General features: G+C 43.2%; 1 protein-coding gene across 1 annotated transcript; it reads right to left on the bottom strand.

The window, feature by feature from the left end:
• Positions 1–2,403: 2,403 nt before the first annotated feature.
• LOC311020490 (high-affinity choline transporter 1-like) lies at positions 2,404–13,191 on the bottom strand. The gene is made up of 8 exons (XM_084020539.1): positions 12,956–13,191; positions 10,770–10,886; positions 10,358–10,513; positions 10,010–10,158; positions 9,749–9,892; positions 4,453–4,606; positions 3,272–3,489; positions 2,404–3,067 (listed from the first exon to the last, which is right to left on the bottom strand). The coding sequence occupies exons 1-8, from the start codon at positions 13,137–13,139 to the stop codon at positions 2,552–2,554; spliced, it is 1,638 nt and encodes a 545-aa protein (XP_083876665.1). The 5' UTR covers positions 13,140–13,191; the 3' UTR covers positions 2,404–2,551.
• Between the last annotated feature and the right edge of the window lie 1,517 nt (positions 13,192–14,708).

Raw genomic sequence — 14,708 nt, 5'->3', positions numbered from 1 at the left:
GACTCTTTGTTCTTTCCCTCTTCCTGAACTGTCTCCGTAACATTTGTCTCAAATACATGGATCAAGGCCCGATGAGTGACCCCTGTAGTGATATCGTCTAGCTCTCCCGAGAACAGTTACACCTTGTAGACATCAACAGATGTCTCTTCCTCTGCAGAGAGACATGTGTTGAATCAATGCAAATCCACTCATGACGCCGTCCCTTTTGTTTTCCCGAATGTTCTGCATAAATCCACCTCGGCCAGGCCATTCGGGAGACTGGATCTTCATGGATACACTGTGAATTTCTTTTCTCCACTGTCAGTGATTAAACCTCATTTGAACCAGCTAAAGAATTGGACCTGAAGAGTTTTCTTCTACAGTTGTTTGCGGCATCTCTTTGCGACTCATTAGTACTAAGGAGTTTAGTAAGACGAGAAAGTTCTCACCTCCCTTGGAACATTTTGAGCAAATTTTTCCCAATAAGGTTTGGCTATTCACATCTGCCATTCATTTTGAAGTTTGGTAAGTAGTAGGCCTAGTCTTATATAATGTAATGTGGTCTTTTGTATTGGTTGTTTTTGTCTGTATAGGTGCTTGGATACAATAATAACACCTCTTCTATGTTGAGGCATTACCGTGCTCTTCATGAGAGAAAGGAGACACCCTCAAAAACTGCTGGGACTTGTACAGATGTGGTCTTGGTCATTTTTCTAGGGGTGATGCATTAGCCTATAGGCAGTAGTAAGCAGTAACTTAATGGAGCAGCCCTCTTATATATAAGAGGGCTGCTCCATTAAGTTACTGCTTCACTTCACTTCACTTCAATTGTTTTGTGTCTTTTGCCCAGCTTCCAGGAAAAGGGAACTGGATGATGCCTTGGTGGACATGGTAGTGAAGGATTACCGGCCTTTTACTGTGGTCAATGACCAAGGATTCAGGGGGTTGGTCAAATTGCTTGACCCTACATATGTTCTGCCCACCAGACAGGTAGGCTTGTATACTGTATTATTATGCTATCATTCATAAACCTACATTAAATATCACTTCAAATGTCATGCGAAAATGTGTTCTTGTTTTCACAGGCTTGAAATGCCATGGTGGAGCAACGATACAAACAAGGCAAAAGGGAGGCCAAGGCACGTTTTCTGCAGGCTACTGCTGTCAGCCTTGCATCTGACATGTGGACTTCATTGAGCATGGAGGCCTATCTGGCAGTGACCTGCCATTATATTGTGGATGGTGTGATGAACACCGCGCTGCTAGGGGTTCAGCACTTCCCTAATTGCCATACAGCCTGTAAATTGGCTGAAGCTAAGGGTGCCATTATGGAGAAGTGGGGCATTAGGCACAAGGTGTGTATTCCAGCGCCTGAGCCTTTGGTACAGTGTGGGAGTGGGCATAGTGGATCCAGATGGCATGGCAGACAAGGTGGTCATGGACATAGTGGATCCGGGGAGCATGGTAGAAAGTGGGGTGGGAGTGGGCATAGTGGATCCGGAAGGCATGGCAGATACTGCAGTTGGGCCAGGCAGTGGTGGTGATTGTGACACTGACTGTACAGAGGAGGAGGAAGAGGGGGAAATATTCTCCTTTATGTTTGGCTCACCCATGTTGCCGCTAGTGGGTCTTGAATCCATTCATAAATGGGATGAAAGATTAGCAACACATCCACCAGCGAATGGCGGAGCTAGAGAAAAGTGAAATGCATGTGCCCTTCTGTAACTTTCCACTTTGTGCAACCCAGTCATAGATGACCTGGAAAGAGAGAAGACACTTTCCATTGTTTTATATTCATTGCATCCATGTCAGACCATATCAAAGAATACCAAACATATTCTTTTGGACTGATGAGAAAATTTTACGTTTATAGTAAATAAATAAATACGTCATAACAAGACCTAGTTTGGATAACAATTGATTTATGGATTTTTTGGAAGCTTAAAATGCCATTTTTTCATAACATTCATAGCAGTTCTTATAAAAAGGATAATCTTCCATCATTACTTTTTGTAACTGTACAACTTGTGGACCTGGTGCTTTCTTTTTAACCCAGGTTAAAAGGTTAGAATATTAGCTACAATACACAATACTTGCAATGGTGATAAGATAAAAAATGCAATCTTTTTTTTTTAACCCATGCAGGATAAGAAATTCCCTCTCTAAGCATGGTGTCAAATCAACAAATGAAAATCTTCAACTCCAATCAGTGCATAGATTTAAACACAGCCCATATACGTTGAGGAATACAATTTTATTCTTGAATTTTCACACAAATGAACAAGCCCAAAGATGCTTACCACTGCCCAGCAACCTGAGTAAATGTCCTCAGCATCTCAGAAAGGATTGAGATGCTTGTTTTGGGTCAAGGCAGTGTTTATAAAAAGGGAGGAACCGTTCTCCCGTGGATGCAGGCAGAAGGTTAACAATCTCGCCGGGGCCTCCATTCATTTGAATGAATAACATTCATGACACCAACTCATATATTTGATTAACTTTATCTTCACACTTCACTAACTTCACATCTTAACAGCTTGTGCTAATCATTGGCTCTGATGCCTCAGTCTGAGCGTCATTTTCCTTTAATATTTTCAATCTCATTATATTCTGTGGCTCCATTTGTTGGTGTTATTGGTTGTGGTGAGTGCTTCGTCTTCACTTTGAGCACATCCCACTTCTCGGCAAGCAGGCCTTTGTTGAAAACCACAGAGGCCAGGAAGGAGAATAACAAGATGGCAGCAATGGCAGATAGCATGGACATGGTCCTAACTGGAGAGAACTGAACATAAACCCCATCCTCAAGAGTGCATCCTGGGAAGTGTATGACTGGTGCTAACCCCAGTGATGGATCTCCACTGAGCAGTCTGAACACAGTTCCCACTAAGCAGCCCATAAAAGCCCCGTAACCATTGGAGATGTTGAAGAAGAGGACGCAGACGAGTTGAGGGAAGATTATGACGTTGCACACTTCAGCAGAAATGAACAAGAACGTTAAGATGCTGTATTTCAGGTTGGTGAGTGATGTACCTACTAAGCCCACTACCAACACAGAAGCTCGGATAACCCACTGAATCTCTCTGTCTGATGCCTGAAGAAGAAAACAGAGCAGAAGTCTTCTTCAGGTTCACAGCAAATGATTGAGACTGTCCCTCATACCATGTTATTCCATTGATACTCTCTTGTAGGCCTACTACGTTTCATAAGAAACACTACACCTTCCAAAAGCAGAGTATAACAGTCAATTGTCTTTTTTTCTGACGTACTAAATTGAAAGAAAACGTGCAGTTTTCACCTGAGGTCTCAGGATATTCTTGTATATGTTGGAGGTGAAGACAGAAGCTGCAGAAAGCAGATAAGAGTCAGCCGATGACATCACAGCTGCAGCCACACATCCAGTACCGATAATGGAGACAAAGGACGGGGTGAGATACTGTAGGACGATGGGCAGAACTAAAGCTGATTCCCCACGTTCATATGGAGTCGGAGAACCATAGGAAGTCAAGTTCCAGTCTGAGGCATAGACACAAAGGAAGGAAAGATTACATTAGCTGATGTGATCTTTTAGCCAAGACACAACATTCGAATCACTACAAGCAGAAATAATGACCGAAAGAGCTTCAAATATCGATATGATATATGAGATAACCCTGGGCATCAGACCCATTGTATGAGGGTCGGACAAGTCCCATCCAATTTTTAAAATCCTTACTTTGGACCCCCCACTTTTTCCGTGTCAAAAGTCAGCACATCGACAGATCCACTCGATGCTATTTTCAGTAAATTGTCAAATCCACCTCCTCATTAAGAGTAAGCTTGAAATCCCTTAAATTCCATTATTTACATTTCACTTCCCTTCCTAACTTGTATTCCATTTAGCTTTTTCATTGGTAGTTCCCAAACCATTGAAAAATTCCATAACACGTTTTCGCTGCTTCCTGTCTGATTCCATGTCAGATCTCAATGAGAAGCCACACAGACCACCGCTAATGATGCCTTACCACAAGCTTGGTATTAACCTAAATGTTGTTTTTTTTTTTGTTGGCCTGTTGCTGATAGACTTGATTTTCTACTCTTACAAAGTCTCTGGCTGACAGCAGCCTCACTTTTCCACAGACATTCATTTGAAAAAATGAAATTGCATGCCTAGATCCTCTGAAAAGAATCAGTTTATGTAGTTTTAGCTTTTTACTATTGAAATATGAGATCTGACAGGGCTCAACCACTTTCTCCGGATATAGAATTACAAAATATACCCATATTTTTTTCTTATGCTTTAGCCAGATAAAAGAATCAAACCACATGTTAAAATGTATCAGAATACACGGAATGACATCTATTATTGTTAAATTGTCCCAGCCCCTTTTTTTGGCTTCCAACACCCATGGAGAAAACCAAAATCATAAATTAAACACAATTAAAAGATCAGAATATCAGATTTCACAGTTTAGCACCATATGTAGACGCTGGTCATACCCGTGGATGCAGCAACTGCACCAAACAGTATTGGTGGTATCCAAAATACAAGTATGAAGAAAGCAGCAACACAGCAAGTGAGCTTGGCTGTGGATGAGGAAGAAGCTGACAAGGTCTTCTGGTGAATGCACGGACATCCCAGACTCCCCAGTGCCTTAATAATAAAACCATTGGTAAGTTAATTCAGTCACTAATGTGGCATCCCCATGGGGTAAATGCTGCAACTAAAGTCAGACGATGGTTAGTTTCTCCTATATATATAACTTTATTTCACAGACTCCAAGTCCAACAATTGACTCAAACAAGAAAACATAGACAAACAATATAGACAGCACACATTCTGTCCACACACAAACTAAAAACAGTACAGTTGTTTAGACCAGTATTTCCAAAACATGGAATTGTATTTCGTGTCACTCTGAGTTGGGTCAGTCATAGACATTATAATTCCATTTTTTGATCGATACAGTCTGCAGATAAATTTATAAATAAAATTTCTTAACAAAGCATTGAATGTGGGGACATTACTGGACACAAACAAATGGCTGGCACTTTCCCACCGTGGATACTTTAGCAAGATACGAAGGGCGTCATTATACGCAACCTTGATCTTGTTCATCTTACCTTTACTATAATTGCACCAGAGGTGTGCTGTATATAATGGTGTACAATAGGCTCTAAAGAGAGCAATTTTAACATCCTTTGAGCACATGTGAAATTTACGAGCGATCATGTTTGCTTGCGCATACAGTTTACAGCATTGCCGTTGCCGACATCATCATCACAGAGATCATCTCGAATAATATGTCCCAGGTATTTAATCTTGGTGACAACATTGAGTGACTGCTCAGACAGACAAAAAGAGGGAAACTTTCGCTTTTGGTCCTCCTTAGTTCTAGCTATCATAACCACACTCTTTTTGGGATTAAATTTGATATCGTATTGCACACCATATTCAGTACACACTCTCAATAGTTTCTGTAAACCAGCACTATAGGGTGACAGAACGACTAAGTCGTCCGCATACATCAAATGATTGATGAGCCGATTCCCCACCATACATCCAGTCTTGCATTTTTGTAGTCTCTGTGACAGACCATCCATATACAGATTAAAAAGGACCGGTGACAATATCCCCCCCTGTCTAACTCCATTGGTGACAGGAAAGCTGGGTGACACCGCCTTGCCCCATCTGACCTTCATGGTTTGTTTAGTGTACCAATAGTACAAAATACGTATCAAATAGGGGGGGACCCCTCGCTCTTGTAACACAGTGAATAACTTGCCGTGGTTGATACGGTCAAAAGCTGTAGTTGCATCTAGAAAACACATAAACACTGTTGTATTGTTTATTATTATTATTCGGAAGATGGCAAATGACTCTGCTGTCCTGACATTGGTCGGGAGTTCGTTCCACCACTGAGGCGCCAGAACAGAGAAGAGTCTGGACTTTGCTGAGCGATATTTGTTTGATTTCAGCGATGGTGGTACCAGCCGGCCAGCTGAAGTAGAGGAGCGGAGTGCTCGCTTCGGGGCATGAGGTTTGACCAGTGTTTGAAGGTAGGCAGGTGCCGTTCCATTGATGGCCCTGAAGGCCAGTGTCATCGTCTTGAATTGGATGCGTGCTGCAACAGGGAGCCAGTGGAGGTCACGGAGGAGGGGGGTCACGTGGGAGAATTTGGGTAGATTGAAGATAAGGCGTGCTGCAGTGTTCTGGATACGCTGCAATGGTTTAATCGCATAGGCCGGGAGTCCGGCCAGTAGAGAGTTGCAGTAGTCAAGGCGGGAGATGACCAGTGCTTGGACCAAGAGCTGCGTTGCATCCTTTGTGAGGAAGGTCCGAATCCTGCGGATATTGTAGAGGGCAAATCTGCAGGATCGGGCCACAGCAGTGATGTTGGGGGTGCAGGATAGTTGGTCATTGAGGATTACACCCAGGTTCCTCGCAGTTGAGGAAGGACATACTGTGATGCCCTCAACAGTGACCGACAGGTCCATGCAAGGGCAATCTTTCCCTGGGATGAAGAGGAGTTCGGTTTTATTCAGGTTAAGCTTGAGGTGATGTGCAGTTGTCCAGACAGAGATGTCAGCCAGACAGTCCGAGATGCGAGTTGCAATGTGAGCGTCAGAGGACGGGGGAAAAGAGAGGAACAGCTGGGTGTCATCAGCGTAGCAATGGTAGGAGAATCCATGCGATGTGATAACAGAACCTAGAGATCTGGTGTATAGTGAGAACAGAAGCGGTCCTAATACTGAGCCTTGAGGGACACCCGTGTCCAGAGAGCAGGGTTTGGACATAGAGCCATTCCATGTGACCTGAAAGGTGCGGTTTGTCAGGTATGATGTAAACCAGGTGAGAGCAGAGTCGGTTATGCCAAGTTCAGCCAGAGTGGAGAGGATATTCTGAGAGCTTTGCCCAGTCTATTTTTCCACAGTCCTGCTTATCAGAGCTGGTCAGCTCTGGTAAACTCTCCAGATCTAGTGTTATGGAGACTGGGATATGGTCTGCTACAGTTAGCTTGTACAAAATCATAGCATATACAGTGATCGAGCCAAGATGTTGTATGCCAGGCTTCACTAATATATGTATAGCTGTCTGTTGGTAGCAAGATTTTACTAGAAAGCATTAATTTACAGTCATGACAAAACTCAGTCAAATGCTGCCCGAATAGGGACTTATCATCAGACACATCGGCATTCATATCACCCATGACAAAAACACATGTACATTCACTGTCTTTAATAAAAGAGCTAATGAAAGCTAGTCTGTTAAGATATTCATTTTCATTCTGGTAAGATTCATAGGGAGTATAAACATTTAGAATAATAAAGGTGTTCCTCTCATGTGCAACTTTAACTGCAATTGCCCAATCAACCTCAAGCCGAATCACAGAGATCAGTGGGTCATATTTCTTATGCCACAGAATGGCCCCCCCCCCTGGTATTCTGCCACGCAATATGCCCATACTTAAATCCGTTGTTGACTCCCCAACCCCATAGAAGTCATTGTGCACAGAGTTAAGTTTGTCCAGCTCTTGTTTGGGTAGCATAGTCTCTTGTATATGTGGCGAGGTGGAGTGGTGAGTTGTGGTGTGTGGTTGCCAACAACGCCACCTGGGGAGTTTCGCCCCAGGAAATAGTTACTGTTTTTTTTATAAAAATGAAAAAGGTCACGCAGGCTCGAATCACCACAGGGGAGAGTTCAGGTATCAAAAGAATAATAATTTATTGTCACAATATTATTTCTATAAAACTTCAATAGTTGCCAAAATATTTCACATTCACAAAAGACTGGGCCAAAGAAAGGGGAATGGACCGGGCTGGGCCAGCCACGGCGACCCTAAACCAAACCAAGGGGAAGGAGAAACAAACCAAGAAAATAATATCACCCGTGACACTGCATACACACGCAATGGAGAAGTGAAGAAGCCACCACCAGGGATTGGGCCGCCGCGCTGGACTACAGCACCTGTCCACAGGGAGAGAGGGAAAAATTAAGATGGCCACAGTCTAGCTGACCTCCCCACACACACACCAAAAACAATTAGAGATTATTTATCATACAAAACCAAATTAAACATAATGAAGTCTTCTTAAAATATCCAAATACAAATTAGAGGAAAACAATTAAACAATTATCAAACCCGCCCCCCCCAAAAAAGGAAAACAAGAAAAACAAAGAAATAAATTGTTAAATGTCTCCGAGGTCACTATCGTCGGCAACAACCATCATTTAATCAAAACCATGTAATCGAGCCAAACAAAACAGCAGCAAACATCATGGTGGCCGATGACCGGAACACACCAGGACGCAGGATAGTGTGCAGAACTAGGAGAGTGGGGGCTGCTGGTTACAGCGCCCCGCTGTAAAGCAAGAGAGAGACAGTGTCACAACTAGCGCAATGATGTAAAACTGCAACAGCAGACAATTAGAGCAGCCTACCTCTGAGCTCTACTGCACCCAACACGCGCCCACCAGAACCGCTCGCTCCCTCCGGCTCACCGCCGCTCCGAGCACTGCAACGGAGCGGGAGGATGAAGCCCCAGGGCCAATAAAAGTAAAACACCAAACAATAACTAACACGGCATGCTTACCTTAGTGATATGACGGGGAGACTCGGGCATGCACGCCAGCCCACTCACCGAACGCGCCGCACAGCAGAGGCCGAGAGGGAGAACAGCGACCAAACACACCTGTCCCAATCACACACACAGCGTCGCTCCACCAGCTCGCCGCCGCTCCGAGCACTGCAACGGAGCGAAAGGATGAGGCCTCAGACCCAATAACAGCAAACACAAACCAGCAAATACGCAGAATTCCTACCTTAATGATACGACGGGAAGACACAAACAAGCACGCCGGCCAGCTCACCGGACGCACCGCACAGCAGAAGCAGAGAGGGAAAATGTCGACCAACACAGCTGTTTTAATCACCTAACAGTGCCGTCCCCCCATTAACCTGCGCCAGGCTGACACAGCGCCATGCAGTGACCAGGAGGGAGATAACTCACCCGGTCACATATACATAAAATATCAAACCTCTCAAAGAGTGTGTCAATAACAATACGTCGCGCCTTATCCCCAGCCCCTTGTCCAAGACGCAGGCCACGCGAGTTGTATGCCACGACTTTCATAGTTCATTCAAACAGTTCATTGCTCGTTTACCTCCCTTACTGGAGACATAGTGATCTTAGCTGGCCCGGTTGCATTAGCCTTCTGTAGTTCATAATACCGCCGGACCAGAGCCCCCTCGGGCCAGAGCTCAGGAGTGTACATTTCATTAATGTCCTTACACTCTGCGGTCACTTTAAAAGAGCTAAACCGGCTACGGACACTGACAATTTTCTGGCAGGTGACATCTCTACTGAGCTTCGATTTAAGATACTCAGAGAGCGTCTCTGCATCCAGATCTGGGGAGAATCTTGTAGCAAAGACACTCACCATTTTAGTCTTTATAACTTTTATGGTACTCACAGCTCCAGTGCCAATGATGATAGATATAGGTCCAGCTCTCTTTCTTCCAGTGACATCAGATCCTGCAGTAGTATTCTGTATCTTCTGCCGCGGCCGACTTTTTTTCACAACTTTACTCCACCGCGGAGAGCACAAGTATTGATGTATACATTTACATCAATACTTGTTCAAGATAAGAGGCTCTGCCTATAACATGTCTGATTCTTTATAAACCCCTAAAACCAGTCCACTATTAAATATAATATTTAATATAATTCAGAAGATATCTATCAATACTGGAGTTAATTGGTTTTCATATACAACGCACTGTTGCTTTCTTACAAAGAACAAGAAATCATCAATCATTATCCAGGTCTTTTCCAGCCGCGGTGTACCAATCCAGGGAGCGTGTAAGGTGTTGTTCATCAATGTCTGACGAATGTCCGAGCAGTTAGGGCTCATCAAAGCAAAGGGAAGACAGAGCCACTGCAGAGACAAATACAAATGTAAATGATGAACACTCCATTTTTAAGATGTACTTAGCAGTTGGGTAAGAATGTTCCCAATAAACCCAATAAAAAACTAAAAATGCAGAAAACTCACCAAACTGAGGAATACGAGGATAAGTTGTATAATATCTGTGTAGGCCACAGAGTAGAGACCTCCCAGCAGTGTGTAGGCAACAGCAACGGCAGCAGAGATCCAGATGCACACAGGGAAGGCCAAATCCAGGATCACAGTCATGGTTCCGCCTGTCAAACACATTGTATCAGTAACACTTAATCATCTTGAATTTCCCTCAGGATCAATAATCTGTCTGTCTGTCTGTCGTTCTGTCTTTGTGTGAATATTACCAGTTCATATTCATTACAGTACATCATATCTAGACAGAGTAGATAGAAATTTGCATCCATGTATACAAAAATGGAAGTGCTTGTGAAAATACTGTACCTAAACCAATCAGAATTGAGGCCAAAGTCATCACATCAGCACAAAGTGAAGCAAGGGACAGTCCAGCTGACATTATTGTTCCATACTTGGCATGGAAAGGGTCCATCAATGTCACATATTTCCTTTCTCTCATTGGCTTTGCAAACACCAAGCCAGCTTAATTTAATAGACGACAGAATTAATCACAATAAAAAAAAACATGAAAGGGGGAAAAGGCAAAACAAAAGTGTGTTATTTTCTCAAAGTACAGTCATATAATGTAGTGTACAGTTCAACAAGAGGATGTTTTGTTATGAAGTCATTGTTATTCCTACACAGCAATTCCTGACTTTTGATCATGGATTGACAGGCAATATTTTTTTGGTTACACATGCAAACATACATTATCCTATATGTAATTTCAAACTCTTACCAATAATAAAAGCTGTGCTGTATGCTGTTATCATCACGATTGTCCAGGTTAGTCCCATAGAGGGCGTGTACACCATCTCAGTTGTGCCAACAATAAAGCCTCCTCCAACCCACGTAGCTACAGGATGAATGAACACACGGCAAATCATTTAGTGGACAAACAACCACACTTTGGACAGAGGACAAATGTTTGGGTGATATTTAATTATCATGGATAAACTTTCAGTGGGACCGTGAGGCTTGACTGACTGTCATGTTCACTCCACACCCTATTGTGCCACCTGAACTGAAAAGGTTTCTCGGATGAGTGGCAAAATATTAATAACTGTTCTGAAAGTTCTTGTGTACGGACCTTTACAAGTAATAGTTGCAGTCTGCAACATTTGTTTGATTATATTCACTGAAACCAACACTATGCTCCGATAAAACAACATAAAACATCCGGTTTTAGAAGAAAAAGCGCGCCTCTACGTGCACCTATAGCATGTTGTTTGTTTTGCAAAAATCCACCGCGCCTGTATAATCCTGTCCATTCAGTGCAGTTTGTGCACACGTCACAGATCCCACCTACCCCCTCACGCATGTTACAATATCACAGGCACACGCCTCAAGCTAGGCATACGCTAAATGACGTTAGCAATTGCTATCTATGAGTAAGTTAGCCAGCCTACCTCTGTGTAGCGTGTACTCCATGCCGTTTATCGCAGTCAGTCATAAGCCAGCATCGGCATGAAAGTTGTCTGTGTCACAACATCCACAATAAAGGTGAAAGATTACCTGTTCCAGGGCTCTCAGGTTTTTAAATTAGTTCAGAGTGAGCGTGCAATGACCGTGCAAAGCCTTCGCGTCTTGAGAGAAGGGGTGCCGCCTCCCGAAAGCTCTCGAAAATCTTTTAAACTGACCGTTGTCGATCTAAAATACAAACAGATTCAGCAACTGCATAGCTTATTTCTCGCATAAAATGTTTTCAGAAACACATTTCGGTGAACTATTTGCGTAAAATGAGATAACTTTTTTTAATTATCCCGGTAATTTGTCTGTGTGAGAAATACTAGATGTGGCATGTGAGCGTGTAAACAGGTTGAAATGCGCGAGACTTGAGAGCCCTGCAGTTCAACAGAAACTCTGCTGTATCAGCATCGCTCTTCAGATTCATATCTTCACAGAGCTTTTGCCACCGTTCAAATGATGACCCGAGGTTTACATGGCTACTATTTAAATTTAATAGTAGCCATGCGGACCGGATGGCTACTATTTAGTCAATTTTGGCTCAATTGACAAATCTTTCAAATCCTAGACCAGAGCTTTAATACTGTCCGTTAAGACGATATGCAAATAACTTACTTGTGTTGGCATTAAGCTAGGCTAACACTGTAGCGGCTACGTACACTGAACATAACGTCATCTCAGCCTGAATACCGCAGTGAAATGCAAGCTGCATTGATTATTGCATTGAAAGATTTTTATTTGTATATACAGTATACCGTTTTTCTCTCAGAAATATGCTCGTTGCCTGTAACAGGAGGACTTTGTGTTCATAGAAAGTAATATCTACTTGTGACAAAGAAAAGCCTTTTCTTTAATGAAATATTAGAGAAGGTAATTAACCTGTTGATTTTCTTTAATGATTATCACAAAAGTAGGAAGTGACTAGCAATTTTTTTTCATTCATTTTTTTAAAATCATGCATGGAAATGTATCGTTTCGAATCATGAGGTCCCCTCTACTGAAATTATTTAAAACTATTCTTATCCTTTACAATTTATGTTCTTAGTTGTAGTGTTATTCATTTTGACTCCTGTAATTTTACTGCTGCTTTTCAAAAGTTGAGTTTGCACTGAGACATAGAATTTCAATACTGGTAATGAATGGCAATGCTTGCATTGTAGGTAGCCTAGATGACAATAGAAATCTTGAAATTGAATCTTGAACCTTTTCGGTTCCACAACTCTGCTTTAGAAGATGAAATAACCTCAAGGGTGACCTGGTTTTCACATCCCCCTTTCCTTTAGAATTACCTACCGCTGACTCAACTTGTAGAATATATATAATTTGGCAGTGAGTCTATACAAACAGCCAGGCAGTAGATATGCAACACCTACCTTGTGAATAACTTTAAATTCTTAATAATCACAAATTTGCAATTCACCATTCCCATCATAGTTTGGTCAGCTATGGTCTCCTCACCTGTCATTGTGAAGATCCCCACCATTAGGTTAATATTGCGGTTCCCCAGCAGAGCCATCTCCATTCTAGTGGCTGCACTTTTTTTCTGTTCCCTTTTGGACTTGAAAGAAGCCCAGATGCCAGTCCCAAAGATCATCAGGTAGAAAACCACCATCGCTATCACTCCTGGGATGTTAACAGCCATGATGAATGTTGACTGAACTGATGTTCAACTGACTGAGTAGCCTAACTGAGAGAGTTGCTCAGAGGAAAACAGGAACAGGTACTTCCTGATGCCCTCTAGTGAAAATGCATGCAAGTAACACCTACATTACACCTGAATTTCTTTCTCCCTTTAACTTTCTTAATAACGTCACTGTAAAAAAAGATTCAGTGGTGCTGCCCATACTACTATATTTTAAAACTTATAAGTCTTCCACTAAATACATTGTCTATATGCATTTGATTAATTTGCACATAAGTAAAAACAAATTATTTTCTAAAATTAACTTTTTTAATTTACCATAAATTGGTATAACAAAACTTAAAAATGCTCATGGTAAAACATTACGGTAATGATCCGCCCACATGTGCATGCAGTCAGCCTCCTTGTCTGAGCGTCTGTTCGTGGCCTCTCTTACAAGAACCCTGCGGCACCTATATGGTTGTGCTGGCCACAGAGTGGGACATTCACGCTGCCCACTCTGTTCACACTGCCCACTCGGTTCAAGCTGCCAGTGGAGCGGGCCGTTTGCGCTGTGGACACAATGGGCCTCTCCAGCGAAGAGGTGCACTACCACCATCCTGCGAACCTGGAGGAGGCCGCGATCACCCTTGTGGAGGACCATCAGCTGTTCAGCCCAGAGACCAAGCAGCATGGGGGCACATTCCCCCGGCAGCCACCTGTCTGGTTCCTGCCCCCGCCTCAACGCACGTGGCTTCATCCAGCCCAGATCCCAGCAGCTGCAGATGCTGTGCCGGGCCCACATGAGGGTCTGATGCTGGGGCAAGAACAATTAACTACAAGGATAAAAAGCATATTAAGCAAATTTCTCACTGAGTGGCAAGGTTCCTTTTTAGTTACATGGCCAGTGGGTGATGCCGACTATGAGGTAGTGCGCTCGGACAGGGGTGGGGCAATGCAGATTTATCACTTCAATGTCTTCAAAGCATGGAGAGAGCCAGTGTCTCTCTGGTGATTACGGTGATGGAGAGAGATGAGCTAGGGACTGAGGTGCCAAAAACCACCAATCCTGCCTCACTAACTTGTGATGACCATCTCTCACCGTCCCAGAAAGCAGATGTAGCCGCGTTGCAACAGCGTTTTGCTGATGTGTTCTCCCTGCCCGGACGCTCAAAACTCACCCAGGCATAACGCCACGTTCACGGCACTAAGGATTACCTGAACACATGAGAAAAGTGGTTCAGGAGTCTATGCTGGAGTTATTTGTTAGTAGTGTAATAGTTCAGTTCTGTGTGGATGATCGCAAGATGGGACCAGCAGGTAGAAAACCACCATTGCTATCACTCCTGAGATGTTAACTCCTGGGATGCTGACTGAGCCATGTTGGATGCTGACTAAACTGATGTTCACTGAGTTGACTGAGTGACAGACTGACTGATTTACTGACTCAAAAGAGATGCTCAAAGGGAAATAGGAAAAATAGAATCATCCCCCCTTACGCACACACTTGCAGGCCTACTGTCTGATCTCTTTATCCACTGCCCTTTATTTTGGCAAACAATCTCTTGGTTTGACATGTTCGCTGCCTTC

Source organism: Eutrigla gurnardus (assembly GCF_963514095.1).
Source record: "Eutrigla gurnardus genome assembly, chromosome: 11".
Classification (NCBI taxonomy): Eukaryota; Metazoa; Chordata; class Actinopteri; order Perciformes; family Triglidae; genus Eutrigla; species Eutrigla gurnardus.
The sequence above is the reverse complement of the archived record's forward strand: the minus strand, read 5'-3'. Positions and strand labels throughout refer to the sequence as shown.